We start from the raw sequence: 13,130 nt of genomic DNA on the forward strand, positions 1-13,130 counted from the left end.
CGGCCCGCTGGCCCCGCCGCGGCGTGGCCAATGGCGTGCGGCGCGGCGAGAAGTCCCGCCTTCCGTGAGGCGGCCCGTTGGAGCGCCGCGCGGGGCGGGAGGGGGGCGGCGTCGGGGTCGCCGCGGCGGACGGCGCCGGCTGAGGCGACGGCGGCGGCGGTGCTGGAGCGGCCATGAAGGTAAAACGGGGGCGGGGAGGGAGGGAAAAGGTGCCTTTTCCGTCGTTTACGGTGGAGGCAACCTGGCCTGTGACCCCCGGTGGGCTGGGCGGTGCCGCCCCTTCCCCCCCTCGCCTCAGCCCGGTCAGGCAGCGGCCGCCCTCCCCGCCCCGTTACCGGCGGGCGGCCGGCCCGGGGCCGCCGTGCCGAGGAGCTGCGGCGCCCTGCGCTGACTCAGCAGCCGGGCAGGGCTTGTCGCCGGCTGGTGTCGCCGCTCGGTGGCCTGAGGCGAGCTTCCCCCCCCCCCCCCCCGGCCCCGTTTCCTCCCGGCGGCGTGTGAGGAGAGCCGACCGTTGGAGCGCGCCGGGCCCCGCGGGGCGGCAGTGGCTGCCCGGTCGGGTCGGGGCTTTCGCTCCCCAAACGCTCTTCCTCGCCCCCTGCGGGGCCGTTCGGCTTTAGGTGCGGGCTGTCGCTAGCGGGCATCCCTCGTTTCGGCGGTGTTGGCCTTGGAAAAAAGGTTCCCTTGACCCAGGGCGTTAGTCGCAGAAGTTATGTGGATGTAAGCGCGGCGTTTGAGCGAGGACTGGAAAAATCCCTCCTGCGCTGCTCTTGCTCTGCTGGCTTTGGTACCGCGTCCTTCTCGCTCGGTTGTGGAAGGAGCGAAGACAGAGCCTCCAGCTGCCTGGCGCTGGGGGTCTGCCGAAGAGGAAAACTCTCCTCGGGCTACTCCGTGCCCTTAAAACCTAGAACAAGGCCGGAGGAGTTCAAAGGGAATTTCTGTACTTACAGGACACGTTTAAGTTATGGAGAGAGAGAGGAGAGCTGATGACAGCTTGTGAGAAGAGAATGAGGAAGTCGTGACTGGTATAGTTAGAAATGGCTCTTCAGTGCAGAAGTTGCCAAAGTTTTAATTAATTCTCTAGTGTTTCTCATTTGTGTCTTGTGTCAGTGGTTTTGGCATGGTTTCACTTATTTTGCAGAGCAATAAAACCACACTCTAGACAGTGTCTGTAATTCGATTAACATTGAATGGCACTAGTGCTTATAAAGAACGTACGGTTAATTTAGGTTAAGGAGAAAATGATACCCATGTTGCCTTACCTTTTACCTTAAAATGACCGAATGCTTAAGGTAGATGTAATGACTTTTTCCGTTTGATGCTTAAGATGGTCATATATCAAAAAGAATAACACTTCTTTTTTCCTAAAGAAATATTTATTTGGTGCTGATAGTGATGTAAGAGCGGTTGTTACAGGCTATTGAATAAAGTAAGCCTAAAACCCAGGTGCTAAGCTATCAGGTAACGATAGCAATAGCAACTAGGTTTTGTCCTTTCAGTCACTGTGCGTCTTCCTCCTGCTGTGACCCCCTGCAAAGACTGTAAGTTATGTAGTGAAACAAGCTGGCTTCTGAAGCTACTGACAGATGCTTTTGGCTAATCGTTTTATTTTTCTATACTTATTTGCATACCACTTTTTAAGTCTTTTAAATATAAAAGCCAGCTCGTAAGTTTTTAAGAATATGTGAAGAATTAGAGTAATGTTTCTGCAACGGACAACTTTGCTTTAAGATGAGGAAAAAATACTTGTCAAAACTCCAAGTCTTAAAACTTGGAGTGCTCTTGGGCTAGGTGTTTAGTTTTTAGGTTGTATTTCTGAACTTCGCTCTTGCCTAACAAGCTAGGATAACTAGGGATAATTTGTTTTGTATGGGAAAAATTTGAATTCTTTGGTGCTGAAAAGTAGAAAATAAGTCTTAGTTTAATGATAGCTTGTTATTGGCATGAAAGTCTGATTACACAGCTCATCTGGAGTCTGTCTGATGTGTATCTGTGAGCTCTGCCACGTGACAGGGATACTTGTGTCTCGGTTAGGGGTCAGGGAAGGGCCGTTGGTTGTTCATCCCTCTTGCGCTCTGTTCAGAGAAAGCTTAGGAAGTGACGGGGATGCTTGTGCCTCGGTTAGGGGTCAGGGAAGGGCCGTTGCTTGTTCAGAGGAAGCTTAGGAAGATTTCCTAAATGTGGGTGCCTGCTCCATGAAGGTTTCTTATTACGTCTGGGATGAATCTTGCTCTTGAAATACCTATGCAACAATTTACGTTCACTAATCTAGTTTTATGTGTGTGATTTTATTAGTGCCTGCAATGTTGTGTGTAGTACAGCTCAGAAATAAAATGACTGTCAGTGTTCAGTATTCCACAGGTATTGCAAACACTTCTGATGTCAGCTGAGGGCAGTGAAAATGAAATATCACGTTTGGATAGGTCGGAGAAATGCTTCTTAAGGAACATATTTGAACACGTTTTTGTAAATACGTGTAGCCCTATGGCATTGTTTCTCGTAGCTTCTTCCTAACCTAGAGTAAGGACTCTTTTCTTACCTTTTGTGCTCAATGGCTTGGAAGAATTTCTGGAGTATCCCTAATGGCTGTGTGTTAAGTTCCCACAAACATAACAACATAACACCAGCATAAATGATGTTCAGTTTGGGGAAAATATGCAATTTAGTATAGAAATCAGTCTAGTTAATACAGGAATTAAAATGCCATCCTTACTGAGATGAATTGCATATTCTGTATTGTTAAGGTTTCACAGCAGGAGCCGTAAGTCTCAGACACAATTGTTTACTGTCTCTATGCTTTGTAAAAAGATACTATTCTGGAACAAAAAACAGAACAGCCTTAACTAGAATAGTTATAAAACAAACAAACAACAAAGTATGAGGAGAAATCGTGTTTAAAGGAAGTTGTATCACTCAACTTCCTTCCACAAGAACCTGATGCACTTCTGTTTGTTTTTTTTTTTTTTGGTCAGTAGGTTTCAATGAGCCACCTGACAGTGATTAAACACATGACCTGAACAGCTTGTAGTCCAAATTCTAGCTTTAAGTAGAATATGCACTTCATGGTAGAAAATCCAGTACAACGTACTTTCAAGGATTAAAAGTAGTAATGTAATATTTATATATGTTATTTAGACTTTTTTGTAGTTCATTTTATGATTCAACTGTATGAATCAAAACTGAAATCCAGTCAATATGGAATAAGTTTACTTGGAGTTATTTTCCTTTTGTTAAACTTTTTGTAAGAGAGTAAAATAGCAGGTCCAGGGAGGGCTTGAAAGACACGTAATTCTTGGTCTAGTTTCTCCATTGTTTCAAGTACAGTTCAGTTTGTTGCCTTGAAGTTGGAAGAGCTAGAAACTTTTCTTCAGGGTAAACAAACACAAGGTAACAAACTGTACTGGAAACACTGGTCTAGTTTCACTGCCAATCCTATAGGAATTGAGTTGGTGCTGGAGAAGATTCTGCTGGTGGCAGGTCTGCTCTAATTATGATAAATTGGTGTATCGCTGTGTCTCTCTCCTTTCAGACTGTCCCTCGCTAGTTAATTTTTTGGGTTACCTATGATTGGCTGTTACTCTCTTCCTTCTTTAATATGCTTTGCTATTGCATTATCTCCTCAAATTCCTTACCCTTTTGGTTTTGTGCAGAACTCTGCTAGAAAAGGAGTTATGAAAGCACACTCCTTATGCCTGCTTTTGCTTCTTAGAAGCAAATCTTACCTACTTTGGTTTGCAGTTGAGAAGTGGAGATTACTGGGCTTGTTATAGACATTCATGTATTGAATTCCTCATGCTCGGGGAATTCACGCAACGTGCTTTTGGGATGATGACAGATGGAGTGGAGCAGCTCTTTAATAGCAAGTCTCATGTGATACAGATTTTAAGATACTAACTTCCTCTCTTGCCTTCTGAATGTTTTCAGGCAGGAGCTACTTCCATGTGGGCTTCCTGCTGTGGGTTGCTGAATGAAGTCATGGGTACTGGAGCTGTTCGTGGTCAACAGGCTGGCTTTGGGGGAGGTACTGGCCCATTCAGATTTGCACCAAATACAGACTTCTCGGCATATCCATCTCCAGCTGCGGGAGGAGCTAACATAGTTTGCAAAGCCTGTGGACTTTCCTTTTCGGTTTTTAGGAAAAAAGTGAGTATACTTCCTGTTATGTAATATTTTCACTAATATGAACTAATCTGAAAGCGTATTGGGAGATGATTATGTATTTTTCCTCGGATGGGGAAAACCAAGGCAGGTAGCCAAGGAGAGAGTAAGTGCCTTCTTCCGAGGTCGCAGGAAATTAATGTCAGACAGGATTAGAAGTTAAGAGGTCTGATGCATCCCATGCTCGTTAATCAGTGACACGTTAGATCTGATCTGACCTACAAATGAGTTGATTCTAATTTGTAAGATACAAGTTTTAATTTTAGAATCTAGAATGTTAAAATAAATCTTGCTGTGTTTTTGAAGATGATAGCAAATGTAGTTGTTGGCTATTGGAATGAACAACATGGACGATGGAAAAGCTAAAAGCTCACAACTTAGTATTAATTACAGCTTCTTTCTGTTAAGTACTAGCATAGTTCTGTTTGTTTCCTAACCAGATTTAGTTCTTTGAAATGCTGTTATGCTCTAATGGCCTCTTGCTTCATTTGGAGCCAGGTTGGTGAGTTCATGAGGCTTCTAGATGAATAAAATTCAAAGTGCTAATATTATTTCTGTGCATCATGATTGTCCAGCATCATGGTCCACTTAGTGACCTGGTTCTCTGTGGCGCGTTTGGATAAACCTGAAGCCTCTTTCTTCCGTTCCTGCGTTCAGTTTTCTCTTTCCTTTTACCGCAGCGTTCTGTTATTTGCACGGCAAGCACATTGTGAAAGTAATGGTTGTGTAGGGACGCGTTCTGAAGCGAATATTAATTTACTAAAATTCTGAAGAACTTGGGCAAAGAGGAGTTTGGGTTTGTTCACAGTGGATGAGAAGATCATTTTAAATTGCTGGAAAACTTGCCTATTCTAGCTTCTGTGTATTGTAGTCAATCTTTTGAACAACCCTCTCTTCTGAAATGACACCTGGGCACTTAAGGAGTACTTACCTGCTCCCTGGATCTTCACATTTAAGACTTGCTTACAGTTTTCTAAATCGACTGAGAAAGTATATTCTCCTAAGTTTGGGGATTATACTGTTTTACATGTGTGAAAAAAGCAGTGACACTTAGTTTATTCAAAACTATCTTAACCTGCCATAAAATTGTGTAATGACTGTGTAAACTACAATTTAGGCACTTTGTTCATAGGCCTCAAATCAGCTTTCAATATTGCTACAAAAGCTACATAAACCTTGAACATCTGAAAAACTATTTGACAGGGCAATTTTATATACTTAACAATTTTGGCATTACATCATTTTTAGGAATTGATTGAAAGCCTAAAATCAATAATAAATGATGTGGTCTGGAGAAGGAAAGAGCAGCCTATAGATTTGTTTTCTACTCCAGTAAATATCTGACATACCGCTAACTGGTTATTTTGTCTTTCTGCTTAGCATGTGTGTTGTGACTGCAAGAAGGATTTTTGCTCCGTTTGTTCAGTCTTACAAGAAAATCTCAGAAGATGCTCTACTTGTCACTTATTACAAGAAACAGCGTTTCAGCGACCTCAGTTAATGAGATTGAAAGTAAAGGATTTGCGTCAGTATCTGATTCTCAGAAACATTCCAACAGATACTTGTAGGGAGAAAGAAGACTTGGTGGATCTTGTGCTGTGCCATCATGGATTAGGTTCTGAGGAGGATACGGACGCTGGTAGCTTGCATTCTTCACGGTCACAGACTTCCACTTTTTTTACTCATCCATTTTCTATGTCTGTATCAGTGTCTTCTCAAGGAGAACTTGCAAACAGAAGAGGAAGCACAGGAAATGGAACACCTTTACGGGTACAATAATTCAAATGTGTTTTATGATATAGCTTAGCTTTTTTTTTTTTTTTTTTTTGTAGGTATGCGTTGCTCTGAAACTAACCAGAACACCAGTTGGGGTGGTAGAGAAAAGGATTTCTCCTATCTCTGACCTGAAAATGGAAGATTATTAGCAGCTTAGATATAGAAATGAGTTAAATCCATAATGATTAGTAGCAGTTGAAGCTTTAAAATGTTATTGTTATCCGTTTGGTACAGTAAGGAAAATATTTTAGAATGAATATATACATATATTTTTATTTTGATTAGTTTCATTCTGTACACAGGGACAAACTGAAACATCTTTGGTAAATAATGAAGAGGAAGAAGAAAGCGCAGAAGAGCAGGTGAGAGAACTATCCAAAGAATACATTTTTGGTGTATGACACCATAAAGTACTCTAGTTGTTTCAGAATTTGGCATTTTTAATAACACGTTTGTAAATAGTTGCTTTAAAGAGAATAAAACTTTGGCCAAGTTCTAGCTTCATGTAATCTGTGACAAAGCAGAACAAATCTGGTGCTCTGAAATTACTAGGACAAACAGTTAAAAACATACAACTGATGTGTTTCAGACCCCTGGATTGTCCAGAAAGCGAGTGAGGGCATCTTTGTCTGATATTTCAAGTCTGGAAGACGTTGAAGGGTTGAGTGTTCGGCAGCTGAAGGAAATACTTGCATGTAATTTTGTCAACTATTCAGGATGCTGTGAAAAATGGGAACTCGTGGAAAAAGTGAGCAGACTATACAGAGAGAGCGAGGAAAACCACAAGACGCGTAAGTTTATATTTAATTCTCACTTTCTTAAAACTACTTCTCTGGTCTCCACTGGCTAGTTCTGCCAACAGAAGGGCTTGGCACCTTAGTTTCAGTGTTTCCCTGGAATAACTGGAAGGCGTTTATCCAGTTTCAGCTGCATCTAGAATAGTTGAACAAAGTAATAGTTAGGAATTAAGGCTTTCAAAGATTGTGTTGCTTTCCGGGTTTTTTTTTTTTTTCCAAAGCTCAGGCACCTCAGCTTTCATAACAAAGGTAAATAGCAGAACTGAAAACCAGTTCCTCAGACGAAGGCTTGGCACCTCCATGTCCTTTACTAGGTTTCACAAGTATTAGTGGGGGAGTGTCTGCAGTAGCTTTCTCCAGGCCAAGGCAGTTCAAGTATCCTACTGTAGTACAGAATTAAAAGCTACAGTGGCAGAAATCCAAGATCAGGTGGTTTGGTATAAATCCATGTTTCCCTGATAAGGTGGTTCTGTGGCTGCAGCTGAATGACTAGTCATCTTCTAACCTATGTTACACTGAATTTCAGTCTTTAACCTGCAGACTGATTCCTGTTAACCAAGTATAATTTGAGGAACATCTTTTTTGATGTCATTGCAAGCTCAAGAAATTCCTACCTGGCTGTGTATTCCTGCATCCGGTTGTTGCTGCTGTGGTGCAGTCAGGCGGTAAAGATTAGGGAACTGTGAAGACTGGAAAACTTGCTTGCCTTGGGCTACTTTACAGCCAGATTATGACAGCACAAATATTGCAGCTGTGATAATCAGGTGTGAAATAATCAGCTAAGTGGGTGGGAAACCAGTGTGGAGAAGTGTTTGGAAGATGATGGACACACACTGTCTTGAGTAGGACTGCTGCTCAGTGTCAAAACATGGCTTAAGTGAGACTCAGTCCTGTCAACTAAAAATCTAGAAGCTCTCTGAAATCCAACTTAGGTCCCCCCCCCCCCCCATGGTTTTACAGAGCATGTATGGCTATTAGAGGGGCACACTGTCTATTTTCAATGGCACTTGACAGGTTTTCTTCACTTCTGTCATCTTTACAGCTTACTTGATTAAGGCTTCCACTTCTGAGTCTGCCTTATTCTGTACTATCACATTTAATCTTCTGATGAACGTATTCTTTCAAATGAAGTAAGCTAAGAGATGGAAAAACAACATGCTCTGAATTTTAATCTAGCGTTATTATTCAGTGTTACTGAATTTGGAGACCGTTTCTAATCCTGAGTAAAAAAGAATGAAGCCAAATATTGGATGTGAGCATAGCGGGTTTTAGTGGTATTTTTTTGTTTGTTTTTTAAGAATATGGAGTAATTCTCAAACAAGCTTCTATGGGCTAGAAGAACTATTGTACACATTCTGCAGAACAAATTTATGCTAAATTAGGCTGTCTCAATAGTTTAATGGATGCCTGGGCTAGAAGTTAACTGGGTTTGTACAGCCCGAACGTATGACGTGTTGCTTTGCAGAGGGAGAGAAGATGCAGCTGAATGACAACGATGATAACCTGTGTCGGATCTGCATGGACGCGGTGATTGACTGCGTCCTGCTGGAATGTGGTCACATGGTCACTTGCACAAAGTGTGGCAAAAGAATGAGCGAGTGCCCCATCTGTCGACAGTATGTTGTACGAGCAGTGCATGTATTTAAATCTTAAATGAAGACCAAAAATTGATTTTTATAGTCGCCCTTTGACTTCGAGGATTTCTGTGAGCAAGAGTACTGAAGCTTGGGACACATGGCAGATTTTAGTTCTCAGACTAAACCATAATAAATATTTTGAACATTAGGATAGCGAAGTTTGTGAAGCGCTTTTCTACAGTGTACTTAATCTGACAGTGGGGCAGTATGATGCCTGTGTGTACAGTAATAGAGCTGTCTGACTTACCTTATAAAACCACAAACTGTTCAAGTCAAACTGTTTACAGCAGACCTAGAATCACTTCTTGCTCTCTTCTGAAGAATATCACCCCTAATTATTGCATTAAGTGTTCAAGAAGTGGTCAGGAAAACACCTTTACTTGACCATATTGTTAGACTATTACACTGTCTAGTGCATTAGAAGCAATGAATTTATCAGTTGACTATTCAGCTTTTATGTAACTAAATATAGAATGTAACTGTTCTGACACTGTTCCTGCAACAGTGTTAACAGCCTATAAAATAAGATTGTAGAAAGCACTGCCATTAACTGTACCTGCACAGAAGTTCTTAGGCAATCTATTTTTTGCTGATTGCTTCATTCAAAATGTCTGTCATTACCTGTGTATTGTCTTGGCCATTCTTTGTAAATGTGCAACAAGCATAGTCATTTTACAGGGCTCTATCATGTGGTGTATGAATACCACTTACTTTTTTTTTTAAGTGTTTTTTTTTGAATGGGTATATTAAAACACATGCTTGTGGTCCTTAATCCATTCATGCCTATTATAACTGTATTAAGAATACATGTGATGATTGTACTTCATGTGCTGACAGCCTGATGTTGCTGTGAATACTAATCAGGGTCATGAAACCACTTGCTGCTAATGTTTGGAATGTATGGTATTACTAACCTTAAACAAGTAGGGTTTTTTAATTAAGGATAAGGGAGAAGAAACATGGTATTTGTTGAAATAAATTTGTTTTAACCAAGGCTAGGCCACTATTAAACAAGCTTCTAGTTAAGTTGCGGAGTGACCTGTGTGTAATCCTGTGTTGGTCCAGTTTCTAGCTGGATTTCTTACCAGCAGTAGGGCACGTATCCTCTTGAAGCAAACATCTCAAGTCTGTGAAAGGTTCTCCCTCTTTACCAAGCTGTTAGGTGTAGTGTGTGTGTGTGTGGGGGGGGGGGGGGGGGTGTCTTGATGCAGTTTCTTTCCAGAGGCTGGGTATTGTGCCCTACGGTAGGCACTGGGCTCTGGCTGTGCATAGCACGCCAGGAGCTGCCTGGTCTCTGCCCCTAGAGTAGGATGGGGCAGAGACCCCTGCTGCAGCGTGGGTCCCTGCTTAGCAGCTGGTGAGGGTAGTTGCAGAAAGGAAGCTTCTGCTTGAAAGAGTTCCAGGGGTAGCTAAGTAACCAAGGCAAGTGCAGCTACTTTAGCTAGAACTTAAAGAAATGCAGTTTATTGGCAAAGTAATGGAAAGAGGGAAGAGAAATGTTGCACAGTCTCTAGTACCTGAGAATGCTTACCTCTGCTCTACTACATGTCCTTCCTGCTCTTTTCCTTTGTGTGGAAAATTAAGCTGGCTCCTAGGCTTAAAAAAAAAAAAAAAAGAGATAGTAGCTCCTCAAAATAAAATCTGCATTTCTGTAAAGATACTGCTGGTTATTTTTCAGAAGGGAGCAAATCTCACAATGGCTTTATTTTTTAAAAATGTTACTTCTAAGTACTTAATTCCTGGAGCCTCTGTTCAGTGGGTGGTAAGCCAGTGAAGAAAACCATACCCTATACATTATTCCCATTTGGATTATCAGCCACACAAGTTTAATAAAGATTTGTGATGGGCTTTTCCAGCCTCTGTGTCTTTTCTTATCCAGCCCTGCGTACTACTGATTCATCAACTCAACCTTAGGCTTTAACAGTCGTCTTGAAGTGTATTGATGTTGTACACATTTTGTTGTACACATGTATTGATGTCTACACATTTTGGGGGGGGGGGGCAGCAGGATAAATGTAGTGGTCTATGTCAACTTTGAGGCATTGGCTAAAGGGTGCATTGACAGCTGTGGAACTGCTACTTGCTGAATGATAGAGGCTCCTCCTGTTAATCTCTCCTTTCTCATCACAGCTAGGAACAACTACCTTCTCAGAGCTCAGAACCAAGAAATTGCTGTATTATGTTGCACACATCAAAATGTTATCTGCCAATGAGCTTTTTTCCCAACTAGCAGTCACTGCTGTAACTCTCCCTTAGTTTAAATAAGCTCACGCCTTTGGCTCACGCTCTACATACGAAAGAAAAGTATGAGCATAGTAGACAAGACCCATTTCTCAGCTGGAAGTGTATATATTGACTATATACCAAATCAGGCTCACTACATTCACCTCATAAGCTAGTGCCTAAAAGCTCATCAGCGAGAAGATATGGGTCACATGCTTGTGGCAGAGGAAAGCTGGCATCTCAACAGGAGCAAAGGCAGTAATGTTGAGAGCTTTTTTTTCTTCTATAACCCCTTTAACTATCGTAACTCCTAAGTGGCAGGAGGTAGTTTGGCAGCTTCAGTAACACTGCTTAACCTTACACAACTTCAGAGTGAGTGTGCACATGTGTTTTAAATAACAGATCCTGTAAGAATAGGGTAGATCCAGCTACTACACCCACAAGTGGTTACAATTAAACTATTTACCATTTCTTTCTCACATACACACCTGGAGTAGAACAATAAGCATCAATAGCTTGCCTACAGCTGCTCCTGCTGTAGGTGCTGTGCACATTTTCCCCATGTGTAACTTGACAGCAGTAAAAGAACCCAGGTCCCTCACCGCACCTGCTGCTGTTGCAGGCCAGCATTAAATACATGTGGTTAGCATGGGAGCTCTACTGAAACAAAGCCACTCCTCAGCTAACAGCTGAAGGACGAAGCATGACCCCCCCCCCAGCAAACCGGAACTGGAACAGAAACCCTCGTAGGCTGTATCTCTTTTTGTACAATTGTTTATACAAATTCAACAAAGGTAAAACGGCATCAGGAAGGTCTACGAAAACAACACCTTACAACAATGGCACTTATGAATGCAGAATTTTACAATCAGGAAATAACCATGTTATAAACCTTAAATGAGAACTCAACTCACACTTCAAAGAAAGAGAGACTACGTTTGACCATTTATTCTACTGCTGGACTCACTGTATAAATTAATTTTATATTGAGTACAAGAGCTCATGCTACAGAGTGAAACCCTCCTATGTGCAAAAGCTGAAATTGGAATTTTTAAAATTTTGAGAAAAAGGTGATTTCTATACAGATAAAACTTGGCAAAGTGTTTTACTTCAACTATAATTTACACCTTATTTCCACAACATGCTTATGTCACTTCTGAAGTATACAAAGCAGGATATAAACTTCCATTAAAACATGCTTTAAGTTGAAAGTATTAACCTACTTTTCCTGACCTGGGCACGTTTGTAGATAGATACTGTCTACGAAGTATAGGTTAAGTTCTCTCCTACCATAAGTAAAGATAAAAATTGGCAATCAAAACCGAAACACTGATAATGCATTCAAACATTGCATAAATAATTTTTAAACAATTTTTGTACAAAAATAGTTCTGCATAATGTAAGATGTAACAAAACAAAATGTGTTAAGAAGGCAGAAATGCAGTGCGTGGTCCACTTTAATGACACCAACTTTTTTTGTTTGTTTGTTTTAAGAAATGAAAAGCAGAAATCAAATTTACACTACCAAGCACATGCTGTGGTACTTTAAATAACAGTATTTCTTGGAGATCAGTCTTCTTCTGGGTGTGAACAATTTTCATCAATAACAGTCGCCTTATGAATTTGCATAAGAGCCAGTGCAGGACATCCCAGGTAGACTGAATTAGTGGCACAGGTTGAAATTCTTAACATGGGTAGTTTAATGTCGTTCTCTCCTTGACAAGAGTTGTAAAATCCAATCCTGATATTTTCCGATATTCCAAGTTCCCAATTGAAAATAAAATCCCTACATGTTCTTAGTCCCTTCCCCCCCCCGCCCCAGTATTTACATGTGTCCTTTAACTAACTCAGTTTTTGCAGAAGTTTTTCTTCCACTTGCCCAAACTGAACACTTACTGACATTTCTGCTATGAACTGCTCACAGCCTTCTTTTGTCACTTGCTTGCAGTACCTCAAGTCGATCTGACAGATGTTTCCACAACGTTTGAAGTAAGACAGGCACTGGTCAGTCACCTTATTGCAGTCTGCCGAGAAATCACAGAGAGAGAAATTTAAAAGCATGTCTTGATGTGTTTTTCAGCACAAGGACAGTCTATACTGCCTGGGATAGGTCCTTTTTGCTCCTCTTCCACTGGGCGCACAGTGAAGTCACTGGGTTAAAACCCCCACCAGCCTCATGACAACTCTCTGATCCCTGTGACCCTGTTGCATAACTGATAACATAAAGCAAAACATGCCAGATGCGAGAAGCAGCAGAGTTTAAGAATCCCATGTGGAGGATGAGCAAGGTACAACACATGGCCCTTAACTGGGACGCGCAGTAGGAACGTCAGCTGGTGGAGGGCCCCGGGAAAGGCTGGGCAGCTGGAGGATATTTGTTTTACACCAGCAAAACATCCAGTAATTGCAGAGACTGACTATCGATAGGGAAATTGTACTGCGAAGAGAAAGGGAATAACTGGGTAAAACCACTTCCACTAATCGTTATTTCACACGAGCTTAACAGATAGGCAATTCCCCTCCTCCTCCCCTCCCTTGTGTT

At 41.7% G+C, this 13,130-nt stretch overlaps 2 protein-coding genes across 16 annotated transcripts in view; one reads left to right on the forward strand and one right to left on the reverse strand.

The window, feature by feature from the left end:
• Nucleotides 1–57: 57 nt before the first annotated feature.
• Nucleotides 58–9,391, forward strand: RNF34 (ring finger protein 34). 2 transcript variants are annotated; one of them, XM_068911279.1, is made up of 6 exons: nt 58–179; nt 3,922–4,140; nt 5,536–5,925; nt 6,234–6,293; nt 6,521–6,722; nt 8,194–9,391. In XM_068911279.1, the coding sequence occupies exons 1-6, from the start codon at nt 174–176 to the stop codon at nt 8,379–8,381; spliced, it is 1,065 nt and encodes a 354-aa protein (XP_068767380.1). In that variant the 5' UTR covers nt 58–173; the 3' UTR covers nt 8,382–9,391. The 2 variants fall into 2 exon arrangements, with proteins under 2 accessions (XP_068767380.1, XP_068767381.1); XM_068911280.1 differs by lacking the exon at nt 58–179 and adding an exon at nt 599–617.
• Nucleotides 9,392–11,344: 1,953 nt separating this feature from the next.
• Nucleotides 11,345–13,130, reverse strand: part of KDM2B (lysine demethylase 2B) — a 122,501-nt gene continuing 120,715 nt past the window's right edge. For all 14 annotated transcript variants that reach the window (XM_009666600.2, XM_009666599.2, XM_009666594.2 and 11 more), the window contains one exon: nt 11,345–12,612. In XM_009666600.2, coding sequence (XP_009664895.1) covers nt 12,431–12,612 — 182 coding nt within the window. In that variant the 3' untranslated portion in view covers nt 11,345–12,430. The remainder of the gene's footprint in view (nt 12,613–13,130) is intronic.

This window comes from Struthio camelus, chromosome 17, assembly GCF_040807025.1.
Source record: "Struthio camelus isolate bStrCam1 chromosome 17, bStrCam1.hap1, whole genome shotgun sequence".
In the NCBI taxonomy this organism is placed as follows: Eukaryota; Metazoa; Chordata; class Aves; order Struthioniformes; family Struthionidae; genus Struthio; species Struthio camelus.

Excerpts from the sequence above, each read along its gene's own strand:
- RNF34 (XM_068911279.1), top strand. Across the intron at positions 5,926-6,233 it reads GAAATGGAACACCTTTACGG|GGACAAACTGAAACATCTTT; the intron begins GTACAATAATTC and ends TTCTGTACACAG. Across the intron at positions 6,723-8,193 it reads CGAGGAAAACCACAAGACGC|AGGGAGAGAAGATGCAGCTG; the intron begins GTAAGTTTATAT and ends GTTGCTTTGCAG.